The sequence below is a fragment of the Dromaius novaehollandiae genome, chromosome 15, assembly GCF_036370855.1.
Source record: "Dromaius novaehollandiae isolate bDroNov1 chromosome 15, bDroNov1.hap1, whole genome shotgun sequence".
In the NCBI taxonomy this organism is placed as follows: domain Eukaryota; kingdom Metazoa; phylum Chordata; class Aves; order Casuariiformes; family Dromaiidae; genus Dromaius; species Dromaius novaehollandiae.
The window spans coordinates 3,217,328-3,233,072 of record NC_088112.1 but is presented as its reverse complement, the minus strand read 5'-3'; the positions used below and the strand labels follow the sequence as shown (position 1 = coordinate 3,233,072).

Here is a 15,745-nt window from a genome sequence, read left to right as displayed (position 1 = left end):
CTTAATCCTGTGCCCTTCCTGGTCTTTGTCAGGTTCAGATTTAAAGTACAGGTTAGGAGATATGTAGAAAAGAATAAATGCTTCCTGAGGAGAAACAGTTGTCTACGCGAGTAGATGAAAAGTCTCTCTTTATACCAAGCCTCTGCTTTTCAATCAATCATAAAGAGGTTGTAACAAGGCACAGCAATAAATTGGAAAAAACATATCCTCACCTGCTGGATTCAGGTGGAGAAATGAAATGTATTTTCCAGCTCCATCATGTTAATTGTTAATCAAGATATTACAGGCAAAACCAAAAATACGTACATCAGTCAAGGGGAGTAACTAATACCCCAGCACTGCCATTCGGTGACGCATGGCTTGTGCCGGGCGTACGTGCTCTCCTCGGCGGACAAACCGCGGGGCTGCTCCTGCCCCCGAAGGCGAGAGCTGCTTTCACGGCAGGCACAAGGCCACGGCTCTGGGAGGGGTGCTGGGGATCTGTGTTGAAAGGCAGACACTTTGAGCCAGATTTCAGACCCACTTCGGAGATTGCAAAGTAACTTAATAAAGCCTGCTCCAGAAAGCTAAATCCATTTTGTTTAGTCCTCATTTAAAGCTTGACAAAGTGACGGGGTAACAATGGCACGGCCTCCTCCTGCAGATCTGCTCCCACAGTGCGTTCAGTTAGGCATTTAATGACATAAATGTCCTTCTCTACTCTGTTATCTAGCTCTGCAGAGCCAGCCTGATAGAGTTTGGGAAGAGAGGCTCATGCCACAAGACCCGAAGAAGCGGTGCAGCTAAAGGAGAGGCAGTTGCAGTTGACGGCAGCTTGCGTATCCATCAGCAGCAAGATCTCCCAAAGCCCAGCCCATCGCGGCTTCGGATGCGCCCCTCGGGGTTGCTACCCAAGGCACTGGGGGCCCTCACCTTGGGGCAACCTCAAAAGGAAGGAAGACCTCAGCTTATTTCAGCAACTAGTGTTTAAGAGCCTAAGGGCAAGAAAAAAATCGCATAAGCTTAAAGCCAAGCACATTGCATGTGGGGTCGAGCAAACATGCCGCGCTACACCATGGAGCCCCCCGGCAGGGCAGGGCTGGGTTTTGAAAGGGTGCCTACCAGGGATCCCCGGGGCTGGCTCAGGCTCTGAAAACAGGAGCCACAAGCCTGACTCCGAGCCTGCTGTAACGCCTGCTTCCTCAGCCTCGCGTCCACCCATCTCCACTGACGACCCCATAGATCGCCGGGGAGAGCTGCAGCCCACTATGCAGCACGACCTCCTTGGCACGCCGCGGTGCTCCTACAAGCACACCGCAGCGCTGCACGCTGACCACCCGCAGAAGATGATGCCTTCCCTGCAAGAGTTATTCTAACTTTTCAACGCGCTAAACTCAAATAACTGAATTTATATTACATCGAGCCCAAAACTCCTTTTTTTGGAGTTTTATCAAAAGAGACAGAAAAAGACTTCACTTATTCTAGCTAAACTAGCTGGACTTAAAGAAATTAAATTTGTCAGTTCATTAGCGTGCAACATAAAAATGAAAAATACATTTCTAATTCCTGATCCACTAATCCACAATCCGCTGATCTGCAATCCCCCAAATCCCCAGGGAAAGAAAAGAAATCCCACAGCAGCCTCACACTATTTCCCTAAGACTTCCCAGCCAGGTCCTGCAGAAAGAGCTCACATTACCGAGCTTCCCTCCCTTTACAAAATACACCACGGCACATTTGCTGCCGTGCTGAAGGGTACCATGAATAATGAAAACCAAATTGCACTTGTCAGAATAAATGAACAATGGATGTTTTGTGAGGTGCCAGGCTTGATGCTTAGCATGTTTGCTCAACCCCCCATTGATCTGCAATATCAGCTCATTTGCAGCAACCCTCCCACTCATTAGGGACAATTAGCAAGGTCCTGTTCAAGTTTGTAACCCCGACGGGCTGCCACTGCATTGCAGGAAAGGGTGCTGGGTGCATGTGAAAATGCTGCCCTGGCCAGGCCTAAGGCATTTCCAAAGGGATACTGGAGACCAGTCCATCTGTACTTTCCTCCAGCTCATGCGCTAGCATCCATGGAAGCTGCTCATCAATTTTGCTCCAGGAAGATCGCATCAAAGCAGCTCTGCTCTAGGGGAGAGGGAATTTTAAGCAGACGGTTCTCTCTGGAGAACACACCTGACAAGCACGCTCGCAGTAATCAGCCCCTTGGCCAGACTGCAGATGTTAAACCACGACCTCTGCGCGCAACATCACCCTTCTACACCAAATCCTTCTTCACACTAATTTTAACCCCTCTGCCTTGTTCAACCAGCTAAGGTGGAGTTCTCATTCTTACCTCCAGTAGGTAACTTAGAAAAGCTTTAAAGGTGCGCAGCTACAGATTCCCAAAACATCCACTAAAGCCAATGCAGATAATACCACCTTGTACCTCTCCACTACTGCTCTTTGACGGTGTGGGATCACTCAGGCCAGCAGTCACACACACCCCTTCCACACCCTGCGGCAGATTCACCCACTGCATTTCACAAGGAGATGAATCTGCAGGAGCTTGCTCAGGTTGCCTGAGGAACACGAGTCCTGGGCAGCGCCTGAAGCAGCTGCCCCCTGGCCCACATTAACTACACATCACTTCCATACCTCCAAATTTCCATTCCCAAATTCACAGAACATCCCCCTGAAATACCCCATCGCCTCAGCAGCTCTGCTCCAGACCTCCACAGTCGCACAAGGGCCATCAACACACAGCTGTGGGGAGCTCGAGACTAGAAATAGCAGCTCATTAGTAAAGCAGGCCATGACATGCTAGGGACCCTGATAGGCCTTTCGATTTCTTTACCTGTTACCATGGCCCTGAGCACTGCTTTCATATCTCTTCCAGGAATAATATGGAGTGACACTGAGCACATCATTTCTTCCAGTTCCACACGGCAACCTGGAAGGTGACAACCCAGGACCGATTCTATCAAAAGACATCTGTATTTCCTACACAGAGCTCCTCAGTCTGGACCTTGTGGAGATCCAAGCTGGCTGGATTGTTCTCAAGACACTCACTGGGTAGGACCGAGCCCTGACTCCATTCGACTCTAAAGGGATTCAATTAATTATAAAGCCAATTCCATTTTGGGCTCCATCTGTCTCTGTGCCTTCAGGGACTAATAATGCCTCACTGTGTGTTTTCACGTGCTAGCTGAACTGAAATTAAGAAAGATTTCAATATGAAGCGCTCAAGAAGAAAACACATTTTTTGGAAGGAAGATTTCAGAGTCGTTACCTTTCTCAGTTCAGAAAAAGATATTGTTAAATAAAAAGAGCAGCAGGATATTAATTTGGAAAACAGCTCAGGTGAAGTCCTGCTTGCTGCAAGACATACAAACACCCTAAGGTCATATTTATGGGCTTCCATGACAGAGTACGTATGGAAATGCAATACAATCTACTTCTAAAGGGAGGTGAGAAACATGCAGAGGGAGATTAGAAACACTCACTTGTGCAGAAGCTGCCAAAATGGATTCTTGCATCAGCCACCCTGCTGCACTAGGCATGGACCAGAATTTGGAAACCCGTTTAAACTCTCTCTGTTACATAGACAGAATTAGATAAAAAACAACCACCCTTGCGTTTCAGGACATAAAGGAGTTTTTAGCTGCTTAAGGCTAGGGGAGCCTCACCTGCATTTTACCGTACCATTACCACGCCATGTATTTTTGTTCCTCCCTCTGCAAAATCCAGCCACAGGAGCCTTTAGACAGGACTGCACGTCCACTTTAATAAGGCAGTTCCTATGTTGATCTAGTGTTTTATATGAAGCAATAGCCCTAATCATTGATCTCAGCAGCTGGAACTAAGGATTAACAGCCCATCCCTGGAAAGAGTCGCTGCAGAGCCCCGTGCAGCTATGCCACCCGCACTGCAGGGTTCTGCCACCTCCCCGAGGTGTCACTCCAGCAGCTCCTCATTCACACACGGAGACATCCTCTCACCAAAGGGCCGCTTGGGTAACAGCTGAGATCGATATGCACAGGGATATTCAAGTAGGCTCCAGGACTATTAACAGAATATTGGATTGGAACAGAATTGGACAGGTACAGCTGGGGCTTCAGGACCAGAAGAACCAAGAAAGAATCATGAAAGTGGAAAAAAAGAGGAGTGATTTAGAGTATTTGCCATGACCCATGTATTACATGGGTCCACCTAACACCCATTGAATTGTGGGAAGAGTCCTTTATTCCTCCCATCCTTTATTTTCAAGGCATTCAAAAAAATAAAAGGAGAGATTGTCTGGAAAGTACAGTTGCAAAAAATTATGTGATGCACTCCACATTAAATTCATTAGGGACAAACCCAGAGAGAATCTGTGAGCACTGAAGTGCGCTGGAGGAACAGCTAGACACTCGCGACACAAGCGGAGCCAGACCGCTTTGACGGCTGCCTCCTGGAACCAGCTGCAGTACCTAGGAAACGTCTTCAATGTAGCAGAAAGGACCCATGACATAGAGCACAGAGGATCTAGAGAACCAAATTCCTTTGAAAATCTCTTCAGCTCTCAGGCAGCCAGGTGTCCTGGGGCCACGACTTTGTGGGAAGTGGCTGTGCCAACATATCAAGCTGATGAAGCAGCTCCGAGGCGACTGGCAGGGAGGGGGCTGCCTACCTGCAGAGCTCCCGGGAGATGTTTTTCTACAACAGATTTGCTCCCCTGACCAGCAGGTCTCAGATGTCTCAGCTGCCGCTCCTACAGTCAAGAGAGAGAGTCATCCCCTTCAAAACACGAGAGGCAGCTCTGAGAGCCGCTGACGGACATTTCCTTTTAAGTAGAAACAGGATCATATAAAATAAAGAGCAATCAAAATCCAGCTCACAAGAAGACACAGAATGTTGGCACCTGAGGGAAGTGCAAGTAATCAACAGTGATAATGAGTTTCTTCAGAAAAAGATCATTTCAGATAAGCTGCCAGTTTTTCTCCACAGACAGACAGTCGCTCTTTTCAGATACTTGGCAAGTCTTGAAGGGGGTGAGCTTGGATTTGGTGTGGTGGAAGCCCTGAGGAACTGTCTTGGAGAATGACTAACCAAACTGTTTCAATGGAGGAGGCTTCATTTTTTAATCTTAAAACACATGAACAGACAGAAGAGAAAAAAAAGTATCAAAGCACCGAATCTGAAAGGCAGGCAGGCTGAAAGATGCCCACCTGGGAATGAGGTCACCTGCTGGACTTGGGCAGTCAGGCCAGGCAAGGGCCAGTGTTAGATGCCATGAAAGCCTACGGCTACTGGCTCCTATTAGTTTGCCTCCTATGCAAGCTCTGGGTTCAGCAGCCCTGCTTTGCTCTCCCACAACCCAAAGGAAGTGCAGGGGAACAGAAGAGAGCCGGTGAGCAATCGAAGCTAAACCCACCACTGCAGAAGACATGTGGAGCCCCACAAGAGCTAAGGGCACCTCGGGACCTCTCCAAAAGCCTGATCCTGCCATTATCATTCACGCTGCAAGCTTGGATTCATCTGCTTTTGCGTGCTTGCAGCATACAGTCTGCCAGCAATTAAATCCAACAAAAGCAGCAATCAGGAAAGGAGTAGAAGGGTGCGCACAGCAGGGCCTACTCAGAAAGAGATGGGATCTGGATCCTCCTAAATATATATTTTCAGAGGATTGACGTAATCTCTAGGTCAGCTCTGTCCACCCCAAACTCCGCTCAGAACAGGTATGTAATTGAGGCTAGATCCTGCATTTCCTGCTTTCATTGTTCGTCTTTCTTCCACTCTTAGCTTCTTTGTTCTGCTCAATACACTTTTCCAACCTCGTTTCTAAAACACGTTAACAATGGGCTGCTACAGCATCCTGTACAACGACGTGATTAAAGACTAGACCCAGATGCCTCTTCTTTGTGGAGCATTTTGCACCTATTACTTGGAGAGAATGCGCGAAGTGGAAAAGTCACAGCAGGTCAGGAAAATAAGGTAGGAGTTATGTAGGAAAATCTTTGAAGCTTGTGAAGCCATTACCTGAGTGCACAGGCTGTAGTAAAAAGGATAAACAGAAAACATGGATGAAGAATAAATAATAGGTGAAGAGACAAAGGAATACATGTTGTGTCCAGTGATGAAACTGGGTCTACGCTAGAACCAGTAAGTTTGGGCTCTTTTTTTTTTTGCAGAAAGTGATTAGGTAACCAGTCTGAATGCATTTTTTAAATGAAAACCGCAATAAGTGGAATACTTTAGTGGAGAGCACACATTATGCACTTACTAAATGAGAAGAGACAGAAACAACATGTTTTATATAATGCATGACCAGGCTGCGATGACATTTTTTCTGCAGGTTGTGACACCAACCTCCCTGCTAAAGACAGAGCACAGCAAGAACGGCTTTCCATTGCTCCCAGCCTCTGCCATTTCCCCAGGCAGCATCGGCTCTCCTGCCGGAGCTGCGTTTTCAGGATAGCGAGCAGGGCCGTTTCACCCAAGTTTTACAATGGAGAGAGGCTCAGGAAGAAATGACCTGCATCATTACGGTTGAGCACCATAAAAACTAGCAAACGCAATGGATGGCCATGACCAACCTCAGCACTGCAGGCCGCCTACCCAACATACTCGGCCTCCATGAGGAGTTTGAAGACCTGTGCCATGAAGAGCAAGGGAGCACGGTCTGAGATTGCTCCACAGTGGCACAAGAGCTTGGCACGCTGTGGGGCTCAGCCAGGGGTATAACATTGCGGAGCAGCCCCTGGGTTAGCACAGCCCAACTCCAGCAAATCCAGCCCTGCCTGCGGCATGCTGGCAGCAGGCACCCCTGGCTCCAGGAGGTGACCAAGTCCACAGCAAGCTTCCCCGCCAAGTATCCAAGCTCTGCAGCATTGGGGAAACCCTCGTCCAGTTAAAGAAAGCCCAGAAACCAGCCAAGCTGAGCAATGCTAGGAGGGAAACTGCGGGTTTTCTCGTGGCTGAAAGGCGATGTGAGACCAAGCACGCTGCCAGCAGACCTGGCTCCAGCCGCAGACGTCTGCAACCAAACTGAAACTACTTCACCTCTTTGTCCTCCTCGCTCGCACCACCAGCACTGCAACGTAACCTCAAAATTGAGGACTGGAAAGATCCTTAACCTAAAAATCATCCTAGTTAGGCTAAAATGTCCAGCTAATCTAGTAAACTTGCCAGTGGTAGCAGTCACAGACCCACGGGGAAACCCTACGTGGCACACAACAAGGACACGGCCCCGTCAGCTTCCCCAAACCAGCACTATATCTAGTACTTAAATTATCAAAATATTTATGAAAATGAAAACACAACCAAGCCTTTGATTCTAGATACTTCTCATGGGGTCTGCTCTCTCTTTTTTCCCCAAGAGCACAAAGATGGCAGTTTACTATTTTATTGTTAATTACACTTTCTTGTTATATTTCAGACACCGAAAAATGTTTTAGTCTTCTGTGTAATTACACATAATGATGAAACACAGTCTTACACTGCACTGCAGTTTTTGTAAAGGTTATTTATAATGGGGAAAGGCTAAATAGTTTGAGTTCATTATCATTACAGAAAAAAAATTGAGGTGACCCAATCAAATTAATTTGAAATTAAGTGCAGTGAGGCTGCTAACTCTGCACAAGTCAGGAGTTCAAATAAAAACAGATGAGAGTCTACGTGGCAAGAAGTTAAAAGTAAGCAGGGAATCGAGGCAGAATTGCCTGAAAGGTAGCAAATGTAAGAAGTTGTCAAAGAAGCCCACTGAAGCCAACAGTGAAAATGAATAAAGGGATACGAGAAGATTATAGTATATAAAAAGAGAAGCTGGAGGAGGAAGGGACAAACATGAAGATGGATTTGAAATAAACGGGCTGGGGCAGTGCTTGTTAAGCTAACTAGATTTATTTTTCTGCCCAGAAATTCTTATGTCCCTAAGAGACCAGATCGAAGCGAGGTCTTTAATTTTAATTTTCTTGGCTTTACTGCTTTACACTAGGCCTTAACGTTATTTAACAGGAGTGTCAACCAGTTTCATTGCAAAGTCTGACTTATTTCAAAATCGTTAAATCGGGGGGGGGGGGGGGGGGGGACTTTTTTCTCTTGACAAATACGTCCTGAAGATATAGAAATCAGACGAGCTAGAACCGAAACACTGACGGACGTGGTAGGGACAGGGGAGACAGCATTCCCTCCTCCCTCCCTCTCCAAAGGAAAGGGGATGAAAAGGCAGAGGATGAGAGCCTAGACCTATGACAAGCAGGTATCACGGTGACGAGCAGCACCTAGACACCGCAGTACAGCACCCTGCTGCAATGCACGGCAGGAGCGGAGGCTACCCAGGCTTTTCTCTTAAGCTCATCCTGAAAAGCAGATACATCTTTCTTGTCTCTCCTTGCCTCGCGCAAGCCGTGAAAGCTCTAAACGTGCCTCGGGGCTGGCTGCTGACCTGTGAGTGACAGTTATTGGGATGCTCATGACACACACCACCATAGTTTAAGGGGTTTCGTCTCATGGGAAACAGAGAAGACAAATGAGCAAGAAGCAAGACAACGACCTGACACGAGCCATCTCGAGCAGACTCTCGAGGGTGGTTACAAGACACTGCCCAAGTTTAGCTGTGATGAATTTACTTCCAAGTCTTTGCCAAGTCATATATACATACATACATACATACATACATATATATATATATATATAAAAAATACATATTTTAAAATCATTCAGGGCCAAAACTAGGAACAGAGAGACGCCAATAGCTTTGGACTCATTAGGAAGGCCATCTCTCCCCGGAGAGGCTGTGCTGGGGAGCTGCTGCCCTGGCACCGTGGCCAGCTGACACCTGGGTGCGAGGCTGGCCCGGCTGCTGGTTGGGACACAAGATGGACACAAGCCCCAGCTGTTGGTTTGATTCCTTTCCCCCAGTACTCAGTTTGAACAACGTTTGGGATTTAAGAGTCTGGCCCAAATGCTACCAAGTCCGAAAGGACCACCGGCAGGTGCCTCTGCGCAGAACAAAAATACAGAGGTCTTTGGGAGCTCTGCCAAGATCAACCATCCTTTGTTCAACTGTAATCTCTTCCTCCCCAGCTCTGAATGCTGCTTTCCACCACATTTTTCTCCTCTCAAAATGCTGCTGCATGGGTGAGTTTCTGGCTCCCCATTTGGGCCATGCCAGAATCTCACTTTTTGTCTCTCCCCTATTCCCCATAAAATATAAACTGCTCCTCTTCGCTTGAAGGCCTCACAGCTTACCTTCTCTCCATCCTCATCTCTAATTCACCCCGACGCATATGGGGACCATTTGGGATAAAGCTTCAAGAGTGCATTTGATGTAATTATTTTCTCCTTGTAAACGGATTACAAAAATCCTTTTATAACAAAATATGAAAACGTTTAAATTATTGGTGTGGAAAAACGTTTCCTGGTGGCAAAGTTTTTTAAAAAGTTGAGGTTTTAGACATCACGAACATAATCCTTTCTGGCTAACATTTCCAGTCTTGTGAAACATCTAGCTACGAATCATGCATAGGGGCCTTGCTGTGCTAAGAACAAAGGAAAATGCTGCCTGTAAATAGCTTAGAGGACATCAGAAGACACTTCTCTCATCAGCAATCTTTTTAGCTTAATATAGCTCCTCTTTGCATAAAACATTGACATTTTTGCAATGTTTGGACCCAATGGTGCGAATGCTGATTGTCATACTAGAGTGTACCTTCAAAAATACGCAGGAACATTTTACAGACAGTAGTTCTACTTGCCTCCAAAATGTTGTGTCTTAATATTTCATACTTATATATATTTAAATGTTAGTACTACTGGATAAATGCTAACATGCTTTTATGCTAATGCAATCACTGAAAATCCAGATAATGTTGTGTATTGGCATATACTGTTAGTGAATTATGGATACCTAAATGTACAATCCCACATGCCTAGCAATTATTTTTGTTAGTGCATTTAACTTTTATTTGCAATCAGAGCACCCGAGGATTGTTCAAATGAAGTTTACTTTTTGCAAACTGCTGAACAGAAAACATTTTGTTAAAGGTTTAAAAACAGTAAGGCTGTGAGGAGGTTGCAGAGTTACAGTAAGGGCGCTACTCGGAAAGCTCTAGCAGATGGAACAATGTTTGATTTGGTCACAGACTCGGTGATTAAGCCCAAAACACCTAAAATGAAGGACATACAAGAGAAACAAGAGGTGAAATCTTGATTTCTTTTGTACCCTGTCACCCTCTTCCCAGGCAGAGGCACATAAATTTGCAGGCAGATGGAGACTGGTAGGACAGCACCCATCCGGGCAACACCCGGGTGACCAGAACATGGGACCATCTGCCTCAAGGACCAGACTCCCATGTGCTATGGCTGCTTCCACCACCAGCTGAAGTCAGTGTGGTAGGAATTATATTAGGAGGGAGAAGTCCTGACCTGCCTTTGCTGATTCTGTGACCTGGCCAGCCACGTGGTCTGCTCAAGGAGCTGATCCACGTGAGAGCTTTCTTCTCCTCAGCCTGACTGCATGAAGGCACAGCTGGAAGCGCACAGCCTGGCCCAGCACAACCACCCTTTTCACAGCAGCTGCATGTAAATCCACCACGAAACTACTGCCTGAAGGAAGGGAAGAAACCATTGGCTTGAACCAACCTGGCTGGTTTTGCTGAAGACACTTACGAGGTGGCCGCAAACCCATTTGGCTAGCAGAAGGCCATCACCCCTTGCACGCACACGGCTCAGTTCTGATGCACATTTTGGAACCGAGCTCTCAGACAATGCGTTATCTGAGCCACTTAGTATTACCATCTGTCAGAACATCCTCTAAAAAAAAGCGGCTAAAAGTTTCCAAAGTAGTATTTGAATATTTTTGTATTAGAAAAGACACAGTCTCTGTCCAAACAAAGGCATTTACAATTAAGTAAAAAACACTACCCAAAAGCATTAGTTTAAGGCCACAGATACATGCTTATATCACAGGATGGTGACTTTCTTGAGTCCTAACCGTGTCACACTACCTAAATCAGGAAAGATGTGATTTAATACTCCCCTTTATTTTGCAGGTTGCCTCTAAATGTTTCCAGAGTTTCTGCATGATTCTCTCTTTAGGAAGCACAGAATAAAGAGTCTACGTGCTATCCAAGAACCTAACAAAGCAATTACAGATATTGTTTCAAATGTTGAGATATGTCAGAATATGAAGAAAGGGTCTGTGTTTCTGATATGAAAGAATATATCTTATTGTGACCAGTAAGTCAAGCTCTGTTTCAAACTAAGAGCGAGATCCTATTCTGGTGTAAATCAGTGTAACTGCTGCTGTCAGTGAAGCCATATTAATTTACACATGCTGAGGACCAACTGCACTGTATGTAAGACTGCAAAAGAAACGCAGATTTTTAGACTATATATTAGACTAAGTGATAAATAATTTATAATGATGGAGAAAGCAATCATATTTTTAGGCACAGAAGTAGGCAGATATAATGGCCCTAGCTTTCAGTCTTCACTCTGCATTTCTGACCTTGAATTTTGGGCCTGTCCAACACCTTTCTGAAGTCTCTATGCACATGAATGTGCAGCACATACCTATGTATAAACACATACATGCGCACAAAACAAAACCCAAAAGCCAGTAAGACGAAAAGGCCACCGATAAAACCCGATGGGCCTACACAGGACAGCTGGTACCGCTGCATACCAGCACCCAGCCTAAGGGAAACTGGCCCCTTCAGGCAGAGGCCCTCGCTCCACGAATACCAAACACCCCTGCGATCAGTCTGTCCTTGGCTCAGCTTGTTGATGCCCATTCCCTCCCAGTCTAACAACATCCCTCGGGGTTATGCCCGTGGGACAGAACTACGTGTCTGTTGGGGAAAAAAACCCTTGAAAGACTGCAGTAGTTGCTATGTCTCCAAAGCCACCATCGCACAGCTCTGAAGCAAACTGGGCACAGGGAGCAGAAGGGAGCTCTCTGCAGTGCTCCTGACTGCATCATCCTTGAAACCTCCCCTGAGAAAGGGCTGCTGAGAGCAGGGGAGGCAGAACTGTTCCCTTTGGACTTTGTAAAAGTGAGCAGCCTGGGAAAAATCAAGAAACAATCACAGGTTTCCTATGCTGAATTATTTCCAGCTAAGTCTAATGAGCAGGATGAGGACGCACTGAAGAGCAGAGTGGAGGAAGCGATGGGCTGCAAGAAAAGGTTCAGGCAGTGGAGAAAACATTTTGCTTGGGTTTGTTGTCACCAACCACTCCATCAGAGAGGTGAAGAACAGCCCATAGCCTGCCTGGTCTCCTAAGGCTCCTTTCCCCTTTCCACCCAACCCTTGAGGACACAGCTCACCTGGACAGCGCAGCTCCCAGCACGAAGGCGGCGTGTTCCTTGAGTACGGCCTCTGTGCTGTTCAATCCGTTAATCACCAGCTGAAGTCCACCCAAGGAAAGGAAGTCTTTAGCGTTGTCCACCTGTGAGAGAGCAGGGTTCTCCATCAGTATGAAGCTTAACATACCACCAAGGCCTCACCAATTTGTCAAGACCGCCTTGCTTCAGAATGAACAGCATCAATTCTTCTTTCCTGAGTTGCTTTTAAAACTGAGGAACTAATAGAAAAAGATCTTGGCTCGCATTTCATACAATCCTGCCTGCAAGCAATGCATGTCATGTTTGCAGAAACACTGTCTACTGACAGGTGGCTATTATCAAATGCAGAAAGCATCACTGAAAATTCAAATACTTTGATTAGCTATCAAAACTTCCCTTGACGCACATTGCAGTAATTCAGGAAATCCGACAATGTCAAAAACAAAAAACCCTCCAGTTCTCTGCTCTCTCACCTGAGAAGGCCATTACTGTGAACCCGGGGAACTGTTATTTTTAACAAATGCAAAAACAGAGCTGTAATTGTGGAGCCAGGAGTTAGAAATGTTTAAGGGCCTGTCAGCAGCAATGGTACATCAACAACATCTCCTCAGCTTCTGCTCCCAGCAAGGCGCCCAAGCTACTCCAGGCATTTGTCACTAATACAGTCCACAGCTTCATGGGAACGCGAACAGTAAAAAGCCAGTCCCTATTTGAAAGGGTGAGCAAGAAGTTTTCCCTGAGGGCAGACTATCCCATAAATTTTCTAAAGCAGACAACGCTGGACTAACTGCCACGAGGGAAAAGCATAAGCACTAGTGGGAATTCCTCCAGTAAATTCATCATACTTTAAACAGACTCGGGGCTAACCAGACAAAATCACGGTGGACATCTGTTCTTCGAGAGAACATCAGAGAAGGGCTCCAAGTGGTTTGCAAACAGAATTTGGAGAAACAGTGTAAAGTGCTTCAAGTACAAAATTCAGTCCAAAGTCAAAGTGATGCATCTTATTCTTAAAGGATTTTAAACAAGCTTAGAAGGGAATTTATAAATAATAAAGAATTTTCAAAATTGCTTGTGCAAAGATTTTTTTTTTTTTTTTTTTTTTTTAAATTCCAACATTTCTCTTTCATGAAAAACACGAAGACAACAGCATATGTCGCAGACGGAAATGGATATAAAAATGAGTATCAGCTGGGTAAAAACGACCTTTCCAGTTTTAGTACACAGACTGAAGTGATGGGGTAATACAGAATAAACACCACAAATGGTGCAGAATATGTCAGACTAACATATTTTCCAAGTTTGAACGATCTCTCTTTTAGTAAACAGTGATTTTTATGCTTAGAGTTATTTTTATCTTGACTGTGGACCTTCCTCAAAATTGGCCACGAGTCAGATATTTAAGAAGCTCAAGAGAAAGAAGAAACTACTTAGCTCAATGTCCTATGGATCTCTAGCAAAGCACGCACCGGGGAGCTACAGATCATCTGCTGTTCACAACGGGACAACACCTGAGCATCCTCCAGCCACTCGCTGCCCCTCTGCAAAGCTGATGGTAGAAAACGGGTCCGTCAAGGTCTGCTGTAGATCATTTGGGATTTGCAGCAGCATTTTCATCCTTTCAGACCCTATTCTTTTAACTGTCCCTATAAACTGGCCCCGAGATACCTCTTGCCTTTCTGCCGCTCAATCTTTGTCTATATGGAAATTCATGCAGCAATCTGAATTAGTCTACCAGGGCTGCTTTTACGGCTCAACTCACTGTAAAAACTATGAGGCTGTTTTAAAATTGGGTTTAGAAGTTTGTTTCCACTCATGATGGAAAAAGTCCAGTTAGCCAACGCTGTATTGGTCTGCCAGTTCAGGAGAAAACGCTGTGCCATGGAGAATTCGGCGTCGGCTATGGCAAAACCGATTATTGCCACGTCCTCATTGGAAAGGGAGTCCTTTTGGCTAGCTCCAGAGAGACCTTTCTCGATTCTGGAATATAGACTGCAACGTAAAACACATTTTCAAGACGTATTTATTTTTTAAATCTCAGTTTTTGTCTGCTGGAGGCTGTTCTGAGACTTCTCATTCACCATTTAAAAAAGAAAGCAAAAATCAACAAAAAGCGCCAAAACCCAACAAACCTGAAAGTACAAAGCTCCCTGGGGAGCAAGGAAGGTGCTGCAGGGCTGCTGGGAAGCAGTCAGCCTGCGCCTCGCTTCAGTCCGCCGAAAACAGCTCAAAAGCAAGCCAAAGATCAAAAGAGCTCTCGGGTAAAGCACACAGGCAAGGTTGGAGGCAAGAGGGCTGCGACGAGAGCAAACACGACGGCAGCTATGCAGGGAGCAGCTTCAAACTGGAGGAGAAGAACGGGGAGAGGTGGGAGAGAAAACGTTGGAAAACATGGGAGGAAAAGGGGCATCATCCACATGGAGTGGGGGAGAAATTAGCAGTGAGACACGGTGTAGCATGGCAGTGGAGCGAAGAGGAAAGATAAGGAGAACAAATAATTGAGAGAAAGAGCCTGCAAAGCCTGCGAAGGGGCCCAGGCACCGCACGCTGCAGCGCGAGCGCCGTGAGCTCCCTTTATAAATGAGTTATACTCCCGCCTCTCCACATTTGCATTTGGTTTTTTATGCATTACAGACAACCCAGCAAGCCAAAGCTCCCCGCGCTCTCTCCAAAACGGGCTCGCTGACATGCCAGGGTGAATCACGACCGACGAGGAGCAAAGTGGAGCTTGGACCCCAAAGCCGAGCAAATGCTGAGCCCCGGGGCTAAGCCCCGGGAGCCGGGCAGCGTGGCTCCCCCCGGCCGCCTCCGAGCAGCGAGAGCGATCCTTCGGCAGCAGCCCGGAGCCGAGCTATCAGCAGATGCAGTGGCTTACTACCGCCCGGAGAGAGGCCCCCTCTGAGCGTGGCCCCTGCCATTTCCTTCCTTCTGACCCATTCGATGCTGGACGTGGTCCCCTCTGGCACTCCAGGCCCACAGCGCGGGGAGCGGGGGCCGGATCCCTGCCGTACCAGCCTGTCTGAGCTACGGCGGCCTCAACTTGTCTCACCCCATGCTTTACGCAGGCAGGATTTTTTGCTGGAACGGCCCAGAACATCGGGCTGAAATCCAAATCCACATGGGGTTGCTTTTTGATGTGCTGGCCTGCTGCTCTGGCACCCTTCACCAGACCGAATTAGCCCCGAGTATAAATATTAAGCTCTTTGGGCGACCATTGTTCACACTTATTCTGAGTCAGGCAGATGCCGGCAGTGAAACAAAAGCGTTTTGAGCAAACAGCAAGGAACCCCCTGCATGACTAGGATAGAGCTTGAGCACAGAAACCCAACACAAAGAGCCCTGGGGGGGGGGGGGCGGGGACTTTTATTAACTGATACACGGACTCCATCTTTCCTCAGCTGGTTCCTTCAGCCAACTTCTCAAGAAACACATCTGTTTTTTCAGTAA

At 46.6% G+C, this 15,745-nt stretch overlaps 1 protein-coding gene across 3 annotated transcripts in view; it reads right to left on the bottom strand.

Annotated features, from left to right (window-relative positions):
* Window positions 1-15,745, bottom strand: part of SIL1 (SIL1 nucleotide exchange factor) — a 112,302-nt gene that overhangs the window by 26,013 nt on the left and 70,544 nt on the right. For all 3 annotated transcript variants that reach the window (XM_064520810.1, XM_064520811.1, XM_026097744.2), the window contains exon 7: window positions 12,281-12,402. In XM_064520810.1, coding sequence (XP_064376880.1) covers window positions 12,281-12,402 — 122 coding nt within the window. The remainder of the gene's footprint in view (window positions 1-12,280; window positions 12,403-15,745) is intronic.